The 18,637-nt window shown below is 34.0% G+C and overlaps 3 protein-coding genes across 3 annotated transcripts; all 3 read right to left on the reverse strand.

The window, feature by feature from the left end:
- Positions 1–357: 357 nt before the first annotated feature.
- On the reverse strand, positions 358–4,270 carry LOC105261686 (uncharacterized). The gene is made up of 4 exons (XM_059122592.1): positions 4,104–4,270; positions 3,541–3,812; positions 427–1,140; positions 358–370 (listed from the first exon to the last, which is right to left on the reverse strand). The coding sequence occupies exons 1-4, from the start codon at positions 4,203–4,205 to the stop codon at positions 358–360; spliced, it is 1,101 nt and encodes a 366-aa protein (XP_058978575.1). The 5' UTR covers positions 4,206–4,270.
- Positions 4,271–7,254: 2,984 nt separating this feature from the next.
- Positions 7,255–9,781, reverse strand: LOC131802390 (uncharacterized). Its single transcript, XM_059122584.1, has 4 exons — positions 9,610–9,781; positions 8,622–8,893; positions 7,799–8,496; positions 7,255–7,728 (listed from the first exon to the last, which is right to left on the reverse strand). Exons 1-4 carry the CDS (start codon positions 9,709–9,711, stop codon positions 7,532–7,534), a joined length of 1,269 nt encoding a protein of 422 aa, XP_058978567.1. The 5' UTR covers positions 9,712–9,781; the 3' UTR covers positions 7,255–7,531.
- Positions 9,782–13,572: 3,791 nt separating this feature from the next.
- LOC131802374 (uncharacterized) lies at positions 13,573–16,542 on the reverse strand. The gene is made up of 4 exons (XM_059122562.1): positions 16,408–16,542; positions 16,070–16,344; positions 13,847–14,538; positions 13,573–13,784 (listed from the first exon to the last, which is right to left on the reverse strand). The coding sequence occupies exons 1-4, from the start codon at positions 16,507–16,509 to the stop codon at positions 13,588–13,590; spliced, it is 1,266 nt and encodes a 421-aa protein (XP_058978545.1). The 5' UTR covers positions 16,510–16,542; the 3' UTR covers positions 13,573–13,587.
- Between the last annotated feature and the right edge of the window lie 2,095 nt (positions 16,543–18,637).

Below are 18,637 nucleotides of genomic sequence, written 5' to 3' on the forward strand. Positions count from 1 at the left end.
TGGCAACGATCGTGTACGATTCATGCACGTCGGTGTACAAAGTAACAACGGTGGTGCATCATTATGCAGGTGGTGGTGCATAATTCATACACGACCGGTGTCATATTGACAACGACCGTGTGTGAATCATGCACCACCGTTGTCATTTTTTACTCGTGTGTAATCGGCTGCAATTACCAATATTACAAATGGACAAATTAAGCACGGCTGTTGTTGGTACCGAAAGTTGACCACGTCTCGGTGTCAATTTGAGCACGTTCGTGCACAATTCACCAACAGCCGTTGTTGAAAAATATAACAACGGGTCGTTGCGAAAATGACAACATACGTGCTTGATTTCGCAACGGGATTTTTCCCTCAGTGTACATAACTAAAAAGAGGAACAATATAAAAAATATATAATTTTTTAAAATTAATTTCCAAAGAATAGAGGATAGTGTCCTCTTACCAAAATGCCGATATTTCAGGGTCGACTGCTGGAATTGTGAATATTTCGGCAGTTTCCCTTCGAAATCGAGTTTCTTCAGAATCCTTAAAAATTCCGTAAAATAAAAACGTATCAAACTGTGACGTCGCATTCTCAGCTCAGGACTCATCAACATAAATTGCGAATAGATCAAATCAATGCAAGACGGAGCATAACAACTTATCTGATAATCGACCATCATTACATCCTCTACACTTTCCTCGGAATTCAATTTAAACATCATATTTCTCATATGGAAATCGCCATGATTTAATACGAAGATATCTCCCTTATTGCCATTCGTTTTATAGGAATTAAAGAGATCCTTACATGCCTCTTCCAATTCATTGAATATTACCTTAACCTTATCCACATAGATGGCGAATTCTTCGCGCGATTCCAGTACATCCAAGAAATGTTTCATGCCATACGACATCATATCTTTCATCATTGGCAAACTGATTGACATGAAGCCATCCTGATATTGGGCCACCGATTCGTGTTCCTCACCTTGACCCAACATATAGGAGACGGCATGCAGTTTGGCCAATTTTGTATAGACCACCTTAAGTTCATCTTCGGTTAGGTAGCGGCCACGCAAAGTATTGAAACCAAGCTCACACAAATCTTCCATAATCAGGATTTTATGGGGCTGCAGGGCATGATAGAATAAACTGAAAATGAAAATGATTTTGAATCACATGATTAGACATAATGTTAAGGTCATATGAAAAGTACTTATTGATTAATGCATTTTTGAAGCATAGTTTTAGGCGCTTCTTAGAAATTCCGACAATTTAAAAGGAACGCTTTGGAACTTTGAATTCCAAGAGTTTTGAAATAACTGACTGACTCATCCAGAATCAACGCCTAGACGAAAACACTAAATTAAGAATCTTTTGGAAATTCGTACTAAAAGGGTACGAAAAGTACTAAAATTTACTAAAAATTGAATTCTTCGAATTGGACAAACGGAATAAGCTAAAATTCTGATATTTGGAATGAGAGTCACTGACGGAGTGCAGGATATATGTACCAAAGGGTTTTTCAAAATTCGAACTTCAAGGTTACGAAAAGTTCTAAAATTGTATTAAACTTCTAAAATGGTACCATTTGGTACTATAAGAACGGATAGAGCTAAAATCAGGGACTTCAGTATGAGAATCAAGTAAGTTTGATATATGAAAGTGGATTTTGGAAATGGGTACTAATTGTGCACACTGTACTAAATGGTACTAAATTTGGAACAGTTTGGTTTAGGGTGAACGGATGAAGCTCAAATTTCGAAATTTTCGTATTGGAATCCCTGTGGGTGGTAGGTTTCTGATATAGAGGTGGTTTTGGAAAAGTGTACTACAAGTACACAAAGAGTAATAAATAGTACTATATTTGGTACAATTTTGTATTGAGAGAACATATAGTGTTTGAAATCTGAAATTTGCTATTAGGGTCGCTGTTCATGTGTAGCCTGGACATATGAAGGCGTTTCCGGAAACATGTACTATAATTGTACGAAAAGCACTAAATGGTACTAAATTTGGTATTGATTGAAGGGATAGAGGAACAATTTTGAAATTTGATAATTAGAAAACTTATGGTATCTGTGTTTGAAATTTGGCGGTGGTTTGGAAATATATCCTATATTTGTACGAAAAGTACTAAATAGTTCTAAATCTGGTACTAGTACCAAATTTGGTAAATTTGAGCTGAAACCGTCAAATTTTATATTACGATATCTGTTGGTGTGTAGGATTGAGATGTGGTACGGTTTGCAAATGAGTACTAAGAAGTTACGAAAAGTACTAAATAGTACTAAATTTGGTGTTGAAATTGTTGGCGCCTATTGTGTAGCCTGGACATATGAAGGCGTTTCCGGAAATATGTAATATGAAATGTATAAATGGTACTAAATTTGGTATTGATTGAAGGGATAGAGGAACAATTTTGAAATTTGATAATTAGAAAACTTATGGTATCTGTGTTTGAAATTTGGCGGTGGTTTGGAAATATATCCTATATTTGTACGAAAAGTACTAAATAGTTCTAAATCTGGTACTAGTACCAAATTTGGTAAATTTGAGCTGAAACCGTCAAATTTTATATTACGATATCTGTTGGTGTGTAGGATTGAGATGTGGTACGGTTTGCAAATGAGTACTAAGAAGTTACGAAAAGTACTAAATAGTACTAAATTTGGTGTTGAAATTATTGGCGCCTATTGTTAAGATATGGAGGTAGTTTTGGAAATGTGTACTATAATTGTACGAAAAGTACTAAGTGGTACTTAATTGGGTATTTTGTGAAGGGATTGAGCTCGAACCTAGAAAATTGATATTAAGGTCTGTTTTGGTATCTGCGATTGAGATATGGAGATGGTTTCGGAAATGTGTTCTGTAATTGTACGAAAAGTACTAAGTGGTACTAAATTTGGTATTAGGTTAAGGAATAGAGGTGGTTTTGGAAAAGTATGCTATAATTTTACGAAAAGTACTAAGTGGTACTAAATTAGGTATTGGGTGAAGGAATTAACCTGGAATCCCGAAATTTGATATTGAGGACTCTCTTGGTATCTGGGATTGAGATATGAATATGGTTTCGGAAGTGTGTATTATAATAGTACGAAAATTATTAAAATTTGTATATGACGAAGGGATAGAGCTTAAATCCTGAAATTAAATATGGATGTCTCCGTTTGTGTCTGTGGTTGAGAAAGAAAAAGCTGGTTTTGCATATGCGCACTATAATTGTACTCAAGGGTACTTAATTTGGTAATGGGGAAAATTTGCAGAGCTCAAATCTTGAAATTTGATATTAAGGTCATTTTTGGTATCTGAGGATAGGATACGGTTGCCAAAATGTAAGCACTAGTTATTTATAGCCTCAGCTTGATTTCAACAGTTGTTGCCTAAAAGTATGCACCACTGTTTGTCTACTCATTTGTTTTTAAATAAAAGCCCTTGTCATTGTCACGAAATTTGATATGGAAAACACCCCCCATTCAATAACTTTATCTGAGCCACTTGAAACTACACAATAACAACGAACTATTATTAACATCATAATCATTATCTTACCCAGCTGATAACTTGGTTGGCTCACCACACTCGGCCAAGATTTTCTCAAATTTCGGCAATGTTTCGGAATACATTTTAATTTCCGTCTCAAATAGTTTGGAATCCATTAGAAATTCTCGTTTTTTGCTATCCTCTTCCACCGGCAGAGTTTTCATGATCAGCGACCTCTTGACAATGTTGTCGCCCAGACGATATTCCACTTTGCAACGAAACATAATGCTGGCATAGTGATCACCCTTCATGCTGGCCGGACTTATGTCGTAGTTGATGATCTGAAAAATAAAGGAAGAAAATTGTTATAAAATGAAAGATTATTTAAAATATATTTAAAAATATATAAAAAAAAACTGGAAGAATTTTTACGAAATAGCCGATTTTTCCTTTTTGATATCGAAGAGAAAATTGCAAAACTGGTAGATTCTTGCAGATTCAGGAAACAGGACAATAATAAAACTGTTCTAAAAATATTTTTTTTAATCTTTTTTTAATTATTTTTTTAATTTCACCAAAAGATATTTTTTTGATTGATCTCCTTGAAATTCCACCCCATCTCCAAAACTCACCTCAACATCGGCAACATTCTCATATTTTGCCAAAACCATTTTTATAAAATCTTGATTTATCCAGGCTGGAGCTGTCAATTCATCTTCGTTGAATAAACTCATGGTTGTTGTTTTTTTTTATTCTTGGCGCAGTCACACGAAATCGAAAGAGATGTTGTTACACTGAAGCGTAATTTGAAAATAAAACTAATATAAAATTCTATTCCGGCGTCTAGCTAACTAGTCGTGTGCCAGTCAGTTGGTTGAAGAGAAAAGCAAATAGTTATCAATTTTGATAAAGAACTTTGTGTGTATGTGTGTGACTTCCAACGACAGAACGACACAACGATCGGTGACAATAGCGTTTACATTTAAATTAAATTTTTATTCTCCCACCTCACGAACGAAGGGGTAAAGCATTTGATTTGTTTAGATCTGTTAAGTTTTCTTTGCATAGATCGCTCCAAGTAAAAATGGGTTAAGTCAGTATTTTACATATTTTTATACCCTCCACCATAGTATGGAGGGTATATTATTATTATTATTATTATTATTATTATTATTATTATTATTATTATTATTATTATTATATTATTATTATTATTATTATTATTATTATTATTATTATTATTATTATTATTATTATTATTATTATTATTATTATATTATTATTATTATTATTATTATTATTATTATTATTATTATTATTATTATTATTATTATTATTATTATTATTATTATTATTATTATATTATTATTATTATTATTATTATTATTATTATTATTATTATTATTATTATTATTATTATTATTATTATTATTATATTATTATTATTATTATTATTATTATTATTATTATTATTATTATTATTATTATTATTATTATTATTATTATTATTATTATTATTATTATTATTATTATTATTATTATTATTATTATTATTATTATTATTATTATTATTATTATTATTATTATATTATTATTATTATTATTATTATTATTATTATTATTATTATTATTATTATTATTATTATTATTATTATTATTATTATTATTATTATATTATTATTATATATTATTATTATTATTATTATTATTATTATTATTATTATTATTATTATTATTATTATTATTTACATTTTAGACTCCACAAAGTATATGTATTCTAGATCAGCATAAAATTCTATGTCGATGTTCGACTGTCTGTCCGTCTATCTTTGAAAATCACTCTAACTTCCGAACGAATTAAAGTAGATTGATAAAATTTTACTCAAATGTATATTACGTCTGCAGGACTTTTGGTATTGAAAATGGGACGTGTAGGTCCACGTCTTCGTATAGCCTCCATATAACGGTACCTCCCAATATTCGATATTTTGATGATTTTAGCGACATTATTCACTGGATTTGTTTCAAATTTGATATTTGAAGTTCGTAATAGATACTACAGCCTATGACAAAATATTGTCTGCACAGATCCACGTCTTCGTATAACTCCCACATAACAATACCTCCCGATATTCGGAATTTTGATGATTTAAGCGACATTATTCACCGGTAATGTTTCAAATTTGGTATTTGAAGTTCGTAATGGATACTACAGCCTATGACTCAAAATTGTTTGTACAGGTCCACGTTTTCGAAAATCCCCCTATATCAGTACCACCCGATATTCGGTATTTTGACGATTTTAGCTACATTATTCACCGATTTTTTTTAAGTTTCGCATTTGAATATTGTAATGGCTTATGACAAAAGTTACCTATGCAGGTCCAAGTTGTCGTATAGACCCTAATATAACAGCAACATTCGGTATTTTTAAGATTTTAACAGAATTTTTAACGAATTTTATTGTTTTTGAGAATTGCAAAATTGTGGAGGGTTTTCAAAGTTCGGCTTGGCCGAACTTACAGCTTTTTTGCATGATTTTATTTCCTGAGGACTTGAAACACATAATTTATCCACAGAGATTCCAACAAGGAGAGTCTTTCTATAGAAGACCAGAAAGGATAGTTTATCCACAAGAGACCCAAAAAATTGTTTTAATTGAAATTATGGCCAAATAAGGCCTTCCACGGTGTATTGAAGGCTTGAAAACGGTCTTCTATCACAAAGATTTCATGGAATCCTTTAATTTTAGTTATATAGTGCCCTTGGCAATATTACTTACAACAATACGAGGATTATTTTAATCAAACATTTTAACCCACAACCGAGTCACGAAAGGGTTTTTTTGGTTCTTTATTTCAAAAAAATGTTTAAAAACTCCCTTTAATCGGTATCGTAGAAAGTCAAAATATTCTACAAAATTATTTTTCATGAAATTCTACTATAGGTCCAAGAAGACATCAAAGGTCTAAGTCTTACAAAAATACCAGGAATTCAAAAAGAATTAAAAACACATTTTCGGATTAAAGATGTACTTCATGTGAATTTATGCAAAAAATCTCCTACAAAACACCATTTTAGAAGGATGATGTTAAAGACAAAAATATTCTTCATCAAATTTCACTATAAGTTATCAAAGAGGAGAAATCTTTATTTCCATTATATATCCAGAAAAAAATTGTATCAATGTTGCCAAAAAAAAAACTCGAAAATGTATCATATTTTTCAAACAATTTTCCTCGGCGTTTTTCCGATTTAATGCATAAAAGTAACATAAAACTTCATTTTAAGCAGAAAGTACCAAAGGAAGAAATATTCTACTTAAAATTTCACTACAAATTTCAAAATAAACCATACATCTGGGTATAATAATTTTTAAAATAATTACATTCGAAATTTGTATATTACAAGTGAAAATTATGTGTTTACGTTTTTTGCTGCCAATTTGACACTTTTCCCTTCTAAGCCAAAATCTCCCCTTATGCTTCATTGTTTGGGAAAAGTGTCAAAGGACGAAATATTCTAGATCAAATTTCATTGTCAGTCTCTGAACAAAAGAAATTTGTATACTCAATATTTACCATAAAAAATATCATCAGTTTTTTGTTGTTTAAAACCCTATGTTATTTTCGACAAATTTTGTACTTTTTCCAAACTTCCTGCATTTTTTATAATTTCACAGTAAAACAGCATTTCTGATAGTGCTCGGTAATTAATTTTTGTGTTGCATAGTGTAATTTATTTGTGTAAGTTATTATAATATATTTTAATGTACATTTATGAGGTAGTTTTTGTTGTTGAAATTCAAATTATAATAAAGCATTTTCACAACTTGCCGCCTAAAAGTATGCAACATGCTTATTTGAGAAATCACATGTTATATTCCCAGTACCTTTAGGGCATTTTAATATATTTTTTGTGACTTTCAATAGCGGATTATAAAAATAAATTTCAAAAATACGTTTTGAAAATAGAATTTCTAAACCAAATAATTTTTACAATTTTCTTAAAGCCCTCCACCTTAAATCTTATAAATACACTAGATAAACATTTTTGTAGACTAATCCAAATAACCCTCATCCAATAGCAAAGGCATAAAGTTTTCGACTTCCGCAATAAATTCAGGAGTATAATACAAATGGGAATTGGAATCGGGATTTTCTGACACCTCAGCGGCATTGACATCCTTCAGTTCCTCAGCAGTTTTGGTTAAGAAGCCCAAGACCAAGGGTAGAAATACTCCCAGGCAATAAATGGCTGAAAAAAATTAAATTAGATTAAATTAGATAATAATTATATATTTTTTAATTCCATAAATAATCCTTACCAAAATGCCTATACTTCAGTGTAGACTGTTGAAACAGAGAATACTTCGGCAAATCTCCTTCGAAATTCAGTTTCTTCAAAATCCTTAAAAATTCCGTGAAATAATAACGCATCATTGCATGACGCCGCTGCAGTCTCATCGTGGGACTCATTATCATAAATTGTGAATAAATCAAGTCAATACACGAGGGAGCATAACAACTTATCTGATAATCCACCATGAGCATATCTTTCACACTTTCCTCCGAATTGATTTTAAACATCATATTTCTCATATGGAAATCTCCATGATTTAAAACGAAAACATCCCCCTTATTGCCATTCAATTTATAGGCATTGAAAAGATATTTGCAGGACTGTTGCATTTCTTCTGATATCACGCGTACCTTGTCAACATAAATGGCAAACTCTTGGCGGGATGAGAGCAATTTCAGGAAACTCTTCATGCCACTTGTCATCATGTCTTTGACCACTGGTAAACTAGTTGCCAAAAATCCATCTTGATATTGGGCCACCGATTCGTGCTCCTCATCGCTTTGGCCCAACATATAAGAGACAGCATGCAGTTTGGCCAATTTGGTATAGACCACCTTAAGTTCATCTTCGGTTAAATATCGGGCACGTACTGTACTATAACCCAACTCACAAAGATCTTCCATAATAAGGATTTTGTGGGGCTGCAGGGCGTGGTAGAATAGACTGAAAATGAAAATAAAAATGTAAGATTATCATTAAAATATTAGTAGCCTAAAAGTATGCAGCATGTTTTGTATAAAAACTTCCTAAGGCAATGAAAGAATGTAAAAATAAACAGTTCATCTTACCCAGCGGATAATTTGGTGGGCTCTCCACTTTCTGCCAAGATTTTCTCAAATTTCGGTAGTGTTTCGGAATACATTTTAATTTCCGTCTCGAATAGTTTTGAATTCATTAGAAATTCTCGTTTTTTGCTATCCTCTTCCACCGGCAGAGTTTTCATAATCAGCGATCTCTTCACAATACTGTCGCCCAAACGATATTCCACCTTGCAGCGAAACATAATACTGGCATAATGGTCACCCTTCATGCAGGCCGGACTCATGTCATAGCTAATAATCTAAAATGAAATGAAAGTAAAATTTTTTTTATTATTATTTAGAAAAAAATAATAAAATAATCAAAAAAAGTTAGGTTTGGCCGATCAAAAATTGTAAGAGTATGGAATTAGAGAGAATTTTCTCACTCACGCACAAATATTTGCAATAAAATGCAGGTTGGATTTATTATCCGATTGAGATGATCTTCTCCAAAAAATATTTGTTTGGCCCAAGGACGAACCCTATTAATATTGGTGAAAATAGGATAACATTTCGATATATCTTTAACCGACTTCGGTTTAATTTTGCAACAAAATGGCCAATATCAGTCCAAATGACCTGAATTTTGGCACATCCGACCGAATTCAGTCTAGAAATAAGTACATCAAATAGAAAATCGGTTCAGATATAGTTGTAGCTCTCATACATATGAATCATCCGATTTGGGTTTTAAGTCCCTCACATTCGGAATATACACTCCACAAGAATGATATTTAATACCAGACAACTTATGGAGCTCAAAACTGCCTCTGTCAAATTTTATCAAGTTCGGTTCAGATTTGGATAAAGCTCTAATATATATTTTCAACGATTTCGGGATATAACTAAAGCTTTCTCCCACCGTTTTAATTTTACTCTTCTCCAAAAACTCTATAGGCTTTCTCTCACAAAAACATTTAAAATGTCACTTTCGAATTAAAAAAGAATTGGTGTACAGAATTATTTTCAAACTTACCTCGACATCAGCAACTTTTTCGTATTTGGCCAAAACCATTTGTATAAAATCCCGATCTATCCATTCGGGAGCTGTTAATTCGTCTTCGTTGTATAAACTCATTGCGGGCCTTGTTGGTAGCGTAGTTGTTGTCACACGAAGAGATTTTGTTATACTGAGTCAGTCGGTTAAATTGAAATGAGAATAAATTAACATTTTATTCTACTCTTCAACACAAAAAATGAGCAGGTCGTGTGTCAACTAATCAGCTGAGTGAATTTTGTACAGTACAATCTCAATAATTCTCTAGTGATTAATGATGACTTAGCAATTTTGGAAAATTAACAAGGGTTTCTTTTGATTTCGGTAAAGTAAAAATAGAAATGAAGTGGTAATAAAAAAATTATATAATTTGGAATTATTGGTGTACAATTTATCCAGATTTTACTGTGGACACCGAAAAAAAATAAGCTAATGTTTGAAAATTTAATGGGATTTATGTATGTGTGTATAAACAAACGAGGGAGAACCACAAACATAACATTTGAGCCCACCTATGTTGATGTTTATTTGGAAACTCACGAAAAATGGGTTAAATATATTACTCTTTTATGAGCCGTTCTAAGTGAGAACGAAGACAATTCCGTACTTAAATATAATCTATGTAGAAGGGACACATTTTGTAAATACTTTTATGAATTCGACACCATAAAAGTTTTTCGATATACATTCAAAGTGTAATATGAAAAAATTAGAAAAAAATAAATTTTTTCATGGGTCCTCGACAACCCATGGTGCAAACAATTCAAGGCAACCTCTTTCCAAAAGACATGGGCCTCAATTCTTGTTCTATGAAAATATGAAATTAAAATTGTTATAAAGGAAAGAAATGTCAAATGAAAAAAATAATAAAGAAAACATTTTTCATTTCATATTTTTATAGAACAAGAATCCTGCTTTGTGAAATCTGCCATTTCAAATTTGCCTTCATTGAAAAATGGGTTCCAACACAGATTACAATAGATTTCGAAAAAAAAGAATTTATTATTTATTGGTCCCCTACAACCTGTACACTGCTGAAGGGTATATAGATATTCAGTGTCAGACGATCAATGTCTACCTGCCCATTCCAGTGTATAAGAAAATAGTCAATACCTTTTTTGAAACAATTTTTTTCAAACCTGACTTAATACATTTTGTAGAGCAAACGGCATATAAACAAAAACACTCTCGTATACCTCTAATAGTATCTCAAACAGTGAAAGTTCATTGACTTTTAGTACACTTAGAAAAGAAAGCAAATCTGTGTAGATGGTCCGAATATTCCTCTAGACTCTAAAGATAAGATATCCCAAACAAAAAACAAGTGAACTGATGAGGATTGGTGGCTCTTTTCGAAACCTAGGTATTTCCTGCCTTACCCCCTGGTAAACATTACCATCGTTCTCCACTAATCAACAAACGTTGTTTTTATAAAAACAACAATAAAGGGATAAAGCCTGACTATTTTGCAACAACAAAATACTACAGTATCCAGAACAAACAAGCCAACACTCTTCGATAAAACTTTGATATTCGAATAAAGACATTACTTCGAGAAAGAATCTCTTCTACACAGATTTATGAATAGCTAATTCTATAGTTCGTCGAATTATATTAGACAATCGACAGGTATTTTATAGAGGAACACCACCTCTATATTGAAGAGCATCTATTGGCCTTGTATAGACCCAGTACTCTCTATAGTTATTTATATGTATATGAAGGACCATTTGTATTTAGAAGACGATTTTCATTCATATCCATACATAACCGATTACAGGGACCCTTACAAGACCAATATATATTTTGGTGACCATTGTGCGCTGGAAATGAAGCGAGAAACCTCATTTTGTAACCATTCTTGGGTGGCGCGTGCTAAGTGCGATGGTGCTGAGTCCTGTTCGAATGTCCAAGGTCTGCGGCCAAAATGTTTGCGTGCCCAAAGCTTTAATTACAGCCTCGAGAATATTTCCCCAATAATATTCGGCATTTATTATGATGCCACGGTCGATTAATACGAGCGGAGAGCGACAATCGGCTATTATGGCGGTCCACATCATCATCATCGCTTGAGTTCTGGTGGCCAACCGAAGGTGCACACTTTCAGCTGACCTGACCTCTTTGGCAAGTAAACACCATCATTTTGTTTGTTTACAAACTGCTGGTCGCTTCTTTACTTTTCGAACTATTTCTGCTGATGTTGCTGTTTTCTTCCGCCCACTTCCTTGACGTCGGGCTACGCTACCAATATCACAGTAACGAGCGATGGTACGAGACACAAAAGATTTATTTACATTTAAATGCTGGAGTGTTCTGACGATAATGCCAAAATCCTTTAGGGCCTTCAGAGTCTTCCCATGAACGTATAGTCCCTATATGAAGGTTAACCCCGATTTCAAGTACTTTTTTATGTTTTACTCATATCTTCAATTAAATTTCTCCAATTTGTCGTATTACAAGTTCTTGTTATGTAGAAACGGTGCTTACAAAAAATTATCAATATACGTCCACGTTTTGGTATAGCAATTGTTTAAAGTTACCCTCTGATTTTTGTTTCTGCGAGGGTTTTAGCAATTTTTTCCAATAGATTTGGCTGAAAATTGTAGGTTAGTTTTTTCGTGGACAAAGTTATGACATAGAAAAAGGTCCTTCCATAGATTTAATACAACCCAACGAATTCTTTAAAAATAGTAGACCATGTAAAATTCGTCTCTAGATAGACAACTTTTCTCAGGTTCTCAATGAATAGCATGCTTCTCAAATGTCCTTTAAGAATGAAAAACCTCATGACGGTCACCTATTGGTAGAATATAAGACCTCCGAATATAAGACCTTTTAGGGATTCTCTATTGATAAAAAAAAGTTTATATTATGGCAGACCTTTAAGGGTCCCGCATGTTGGTCTTATGTAGACTAACTTTTTATGGTCCTCTAAGTATAGAGGTTCTTTAATCGTCTTCTGTGAATACAACACCTTTTAAAGATTCTCTATTTTGTGGTCCTCTAAGGATAGAGTTCCTTGAATCGTCTTCTGTATATGCAAGACCTTTTAGGAATCCTCAAAGGAAAGAAAAATTTCTAAAGGGCCTCTAATGATAGAAGAACCTTTAAAACTCCCATATGAAGGTCTTTTAAAGACTTACTTTTTATGGCCCTCTAAGGATAAAGGTCCCTTAATCGTCTTCTCTGAATACAAGATCTTTTAAGGATCCTCTATGGATAAAAAAATATCTCATATCTCTAGTTAGAAGACCTCTCACAAAAAATCTTTTTATAGAATATTATTTTAAAATGGGAAGTTAAGACCTTTTAAATCGCGTTTATAAATAAAACCCTTTTGAAGATCCACTCCGGATAGAGACTTATTATCGGAAATTTCCGAATGAAAAATCGTTTCAAGGTCCTTTATAAATAAAAGAGATTTTAAATGTCCTATAAAAATCATTTACAGACATGGGTCCATTAAAAGGTCCTCTGTACAGAAAATACCTTGGAAGCCTCGGTATGAATTGAAAACCTTTTAAAGATTCTCTATGAAAAAGAGGCCTTTAAAAGTTCTCAATAAGAAGAGAATACTGCAGTGACAAAACAGACAAGGTCGACGTCGATCTTCCGTCGGAGGACGAAATATCAAAAATAATAAACAAAAAAATCGACCTCAATTATATTAAAGTTATATTTGAAATAATTTAAAAGAAAGATCGAAATAAATAACTAAAAATCGGTTCTCTAGAAGTTAATGATGTTTTCAAAGTTCCCTTTTTATTTCTCTTTATATGGAATCACCTCTTAATGATATCTTTGAATAGAAGGCCTTTTAGTGACCTTTTAACATTATAAAGCATGTTTTAATTAAATAAATTATAATAACAATTTTATTTATAAATAATAAATTATTATATATTTTTATTTTCATTATCTAATTTCTAATAATTCATTTCTAAATTAAAACAAAACCTAATCAAGATAACCCTCCCTCAGCAAGATTGGCATAATTTTTCGAATCTCTTCTACGAAAGCAGGTGCTTCATACAGCTGGCCCTTGGCATTGGGATCTTCTAATAATTTGGCCAAATTAATATCCTTTTGTTCTTCAGCTGGGGTCAGGGCCAAAATGGCTATCATTGGCAAAAATGAGGCAATTAAAAATATAACTAAAAAGAGAAAAGCACATAAATAAATTAAAAAATAAAAACTATTTAATAAAGCTACTCACCAAAATGCCGATATTTCAAATTGGCCATTTGGAAATCCGAATACAAAGGATACTCTCCCTTGAATTGGATTTTCTTCAATATCCTTAGGAACTCTTCAAAATAGTACAACATATACTCATTGCGATCCATGCGCATTTCCGAACTCATCATCATCACTTGCGAATAGAGCATATCAATATTGGCCGGAGCATAACAGCTCCCCTGAAAATCGACCATTATCAAATCTTCCATTTTGTTCTTTTTGCTAAATTTGAACATCATATTTTTCAAATGAAAATCTCCATGAATGATGACGAAAATATCTCCCACACCCTGATTGAGTGCATAGGCGCGATAGAGATTTTTACATTTGCGACTTAGTTCACCTTTCATGGCGGTGATTTTCTCATGATATATGGCCAGGTCTTGATGTTTCGAAAGCATTTCGGTGAAGTGAATAATGCCATCGTTGATCATTTGCTCAACCATGGGCATACTGCTGTTCAAGAAACCATCTTGATATTTGGTAACCATTTCCGATTCTTCACTGTGCCCCAGCATATAGGAGACGGCATGTAAACGGGCCACTTTACGAAAGACCGCCTTGATTTCTTCATCGGTCAAGAAGCGATTGCGTATGGTATTATAGCCCAGCTCACAAAGATCTTCAAAGACTATCACTTTGTGGGGGTCCAAGCTGTGGTATATGAGGCTGAAAGAAAATGAAAAGGGAAAACTGAGTTATCAAAAGAATTCTGCATACTTTTAGGAGGGAGTCGTAAGAAGCTTTACAATTGATTTCTTAAAAATATTTATTTAATTAAAAAAAAAAACAGTAAGGATTAGTCAAAAGTCGGGCGGGGCCGACTATTTGGTACCCCATATTCAGTAGAACTCCCGTAACAAAAAAATTTATTTCAAGTACAGGACGAGATGAAAAAACTGCAACCAACTTCAGACTGCTGTCATTTTTAAGCCACTCGACCGACAGCTGTTAAAATAATTCCAGTTACAGTTCATTATACTGTTTACAAGCGTGCAAAAGCATTTTGGTGAGAATTTTCCAGAAAAAAAAAGTTATTCGTGATGGAATTCAAGCGTGATAGAGTGATTTCTTTATATTTGGCTGGAAAACCACAAGTGGCTATCGTTAGAGCACTCCAGCATTTAAATGTGAATAAATCATTTGTATCTCGAACCATGGCTTGTTACCGTGATACTGGTAGCGTAGCCCGACGTCAAGGAAGTGGACGGAAGAAAACAGCAACATCAGCAGAAATTGTTCGAAAAGTAAAGAGGCGAAAATGGTTCGAAAAGTAAAGAAACCCGCGTCGCAGTGGCCGAAAAATGGCTCGTGAGCTGAACATATCGCAATATTCCATTCGGCAAATATTGAAAAATGAGCTCGAGGTAAAACCATTGAAATTCCAAAAAGTGCAAGAACTTACACCGCAACAGAACAACAGAAAGAAAATAGACTCAAAAGAGCTAAAGTCTTGCTTCGCTTTGCCGAAAGTGGAGAACTGTCGAATTTGGTTTTCTCCGATGAGAAAAAATTCGTTGTCCCGCAGTTTGTAAACAAAGAAAATGATCGCGTTTACTTGCCAAAGAGGTCAGCTGAAAGTGTGCACCTTCGGTTGGCCACCATAACTCAAGCGCCAGCCATGGAGATGGTGTGGGCCGCCATAAAAGCCGACGGTCGCTCTCCGCTCGTATTAATCGACCGTGGCATCAGAATTAATGCCGAATATTATCCCGAGAATATTCTGAAGGGTATATTAAAGCCTTGGGCACGCAAACATGTTGGCCGCAGACCTTGGACATTCGAATGGGACTCATCACCATTGCACTCAGCATGCGCCACCCAAGAATGGTTACAAAATGAGGTTCTTCGCTTCATTTCTAGCGCACAATGGCCACCGAAACCCAAACAAATCTTAGTTGGACTATTGTGTCTGGAGTATTTTGAAAAGCAAGGTTGGCACTAAATAAAAATACAAAAGAGTTGATCACCTCAAGCAAGTGCTTGGCCGGGAATGGGCCAAAATACCGTAGAGCAACATTCGGGCAGAGTGTGATGGTTTCATTGGCCGTTTGAAGGCCATAATTAGTGCCAAAGGTGACCAATTCGAACAAATTCTAAACTTATTCTAAAATTTGATGCTATTTCCGACTTTGTTTGCTTTCACTCAATAAAATTAATGTTGCAGTTTTTTATCTCATCCGTCTCTTGATCTACTTACTCTGCACACAGCTTAGTTGGTTCGCCGCAATCGGCCAAGATTTTCTCAATTTTCGGTAACATTTCCGAATACATGGCAATTTCAGTCTCAAATAATCTCGATTCCATTAGCATTTCACGTTTCATACCCTCCTCCATTGGTAATGTTTTAATGATCAACGATCTCTTCACGGGGCTGGCATTTTGGGCAAAACGATAATTCACCCGGCAACGGAACATAATGCTGGCATAATGATCACCCTTGACACTGGCGGGACTCATGTCGAATTTGATTATCTAAATAAATATTTGTTTTATTGAATATGCAATCAGTTCGGAATTGTTCACCTCCCAACCTACCTCAACATTTTCATTATTTTCATATTTACTTAAAACTTTTTCTAAAAATTCTTTATTAATCCAGGCAGGTGCAACCAATTCATCGTCGTTATAAATACTCATGGTTATTCGTTTTTCGCTTTGTCACTCCGGGTCAGAAATTGAAACGTTAAAAGTTTAAAAATGAAATGAGAAATTCATTGTCGCGTGTCCGCTTTTTATGCGAAAATCATTTTTGTTATCAGCCAATAGTTGTATCCATATAAGTACCTGTTCTCATGTCGTCAATACCTTTGGTAGGTTGGCCACTGATAATCAATTTTTGGCTACATTAGCTTTTTTTGCTATTTTCAATACGATAAGATTATTAGGTAACTCCGATCTATTATTTTTGACAAAACGCTATCAATGTTAGTGCTTAGACACTTCGTAGAAGTATAAAGTCATGATTACGGCGTAATTCTTGGCATCGGACCGAAACAGATTTTTTTTTTTTTTTTGAATTATTTAATTGTACAATGGTATTGGTAAGTACCTCGAAGTTTAATGACGAAACAAAACAATTTGTGGGAGTAATGCCTGAGAATGCTGGAAACTTAAGTACTACAATTTACGTTTATTGAAATAAAATGAAATGTGGATCCTATATCTTTGATCCACAAGTGTGGACTCCATTTTCTCAAAACTCTTCCTGTTTGAGATAAAAAAAACTGCAACAAAGTCAAACGCCATAATTTTTACATTTTTTTTTTAATTTTATTCAATGAGAGCAAAAAATGTCGGAAATAGCATCGAATTTTAGAATTAGTTTAGATTTGTTCGAGTTGGTCAACTTTGGCACGAATTATGGCCAATGAAACCGTCACACGCTGCCCGAATGCTGCTTTGCGGTATTTTGGCCCATTCCCGGCGAAGCGCTTGCTTGAGGTGATCGACACTATTTTTTAGTGCCAACCTTGCTTTCCAAAATACTCCAGACACAATAGTCCAACGGATTGGTATCCGGAGATTTTGTTGGCCATTGTGCGTTGGAAATGAAGCGAGGAACCTAATTTCGTAACCATTTTTATGTGGAGCGCGCTGAGTGCGATGGTGCTGAGTCCTGTTGGAATGTCCAAGGTCTGCGGCCAAAATGTTTGCGTGCCCAAGGCTTTAATACACCCTTCAGAATATTTTCGCGACAATATTCGACATTTATTCTGATGCCACGGTCGATTAGTACGAGTGGAGAGCGACCATCGGCTGTTATGGCGGCCCACACCATCACCATGACCGGCGCTTGGAAGGTGCACCATGGAAGGTGCACATTTTCAGTTGGCCTCTTTCCAAATAAACACGATCATTTTGTTTGTTTGCAAACTGCTGGACAACAAATGTTCTCTCATCGGAGAAAACCAAATTCGACAGTTCATCACTTTCGGTCAAGCGAAGCAACTCTTTAGCTCTTTTGAGTCTATCTTCCTTCTGTTGCGGTGTAAGTTCTTGCACTTTTTGGAATTTCAATGGCTTTACCCCGAGCTAATTTTTCAATATTTTCCCAATGGAATATTGCAATATGTTCAGCTCATGAGCCATTTTTCGGCCACTGCAACGCGGGTTTTGATCAAGACGCTTCTTTACTTTTCGAACCATTTCTGCTGATATTGCTGTTTTTTGTGTTTTGAGTGCTCTAACGCCAAATATAAAGAAATCACACTATCACGCTTGAATTCCATCACGAATAACTTTCATTTTTGTAAAATCCTCACCAAAATGCTTTTGTACGCTTGTAAACAATATAATAAACTGTCACTGGAATAATTTTAACAGCTGTCGGTCGAGTGGCTTAGAAATGACAGCAGTCTGAAGTTGTTTGCAGTTTTTTCATCTCACCCTGTATATGCATTCAATTCGAAGTCGAGGGCTTCATATAGCCTACAATATAACAACAGAGTTCCCAAATAGCTTTCTTCCTATTTCATAGACTGACAACAATGATTTTACTGGAGAAGAAAAAGAGGGAGAGAATTGAAGTAGACAACGACAATACTCAAAATTGCTCTCTTTGCATTTTATATATCTGCAACAGTTTGTCCACCGATTACCCTAGCAACAAATCTGATCTTGGGTTTATTGAGAGAATGGGGATCTTATATCCCAAATTGGAGGACTTCGGGTACCTGTCTTCTGAAAGACAGATCATTATTACTAAAAGGTACCTGGTTCCAGATTTAAGACCTTTTATAATATTATATTACCAAACTACCGTACA

The sequence above is a fragment of the Musca domestica genome, unplaced genomic scaffold, assembly GCF_030504385.1.
Source record: "Musca domestica strain aabys unplaced genomic scaffold, Musca_domestica.polishedcontigs.V.1.1 201, whole genome shotgun sequence".
NCBI classification, from domain to species: domain Eukaryota; kingdom Metazoa; phylum Arthropoda; class Insecta; order Diptera; family Muscidae; genus Musca; species Musca domestica.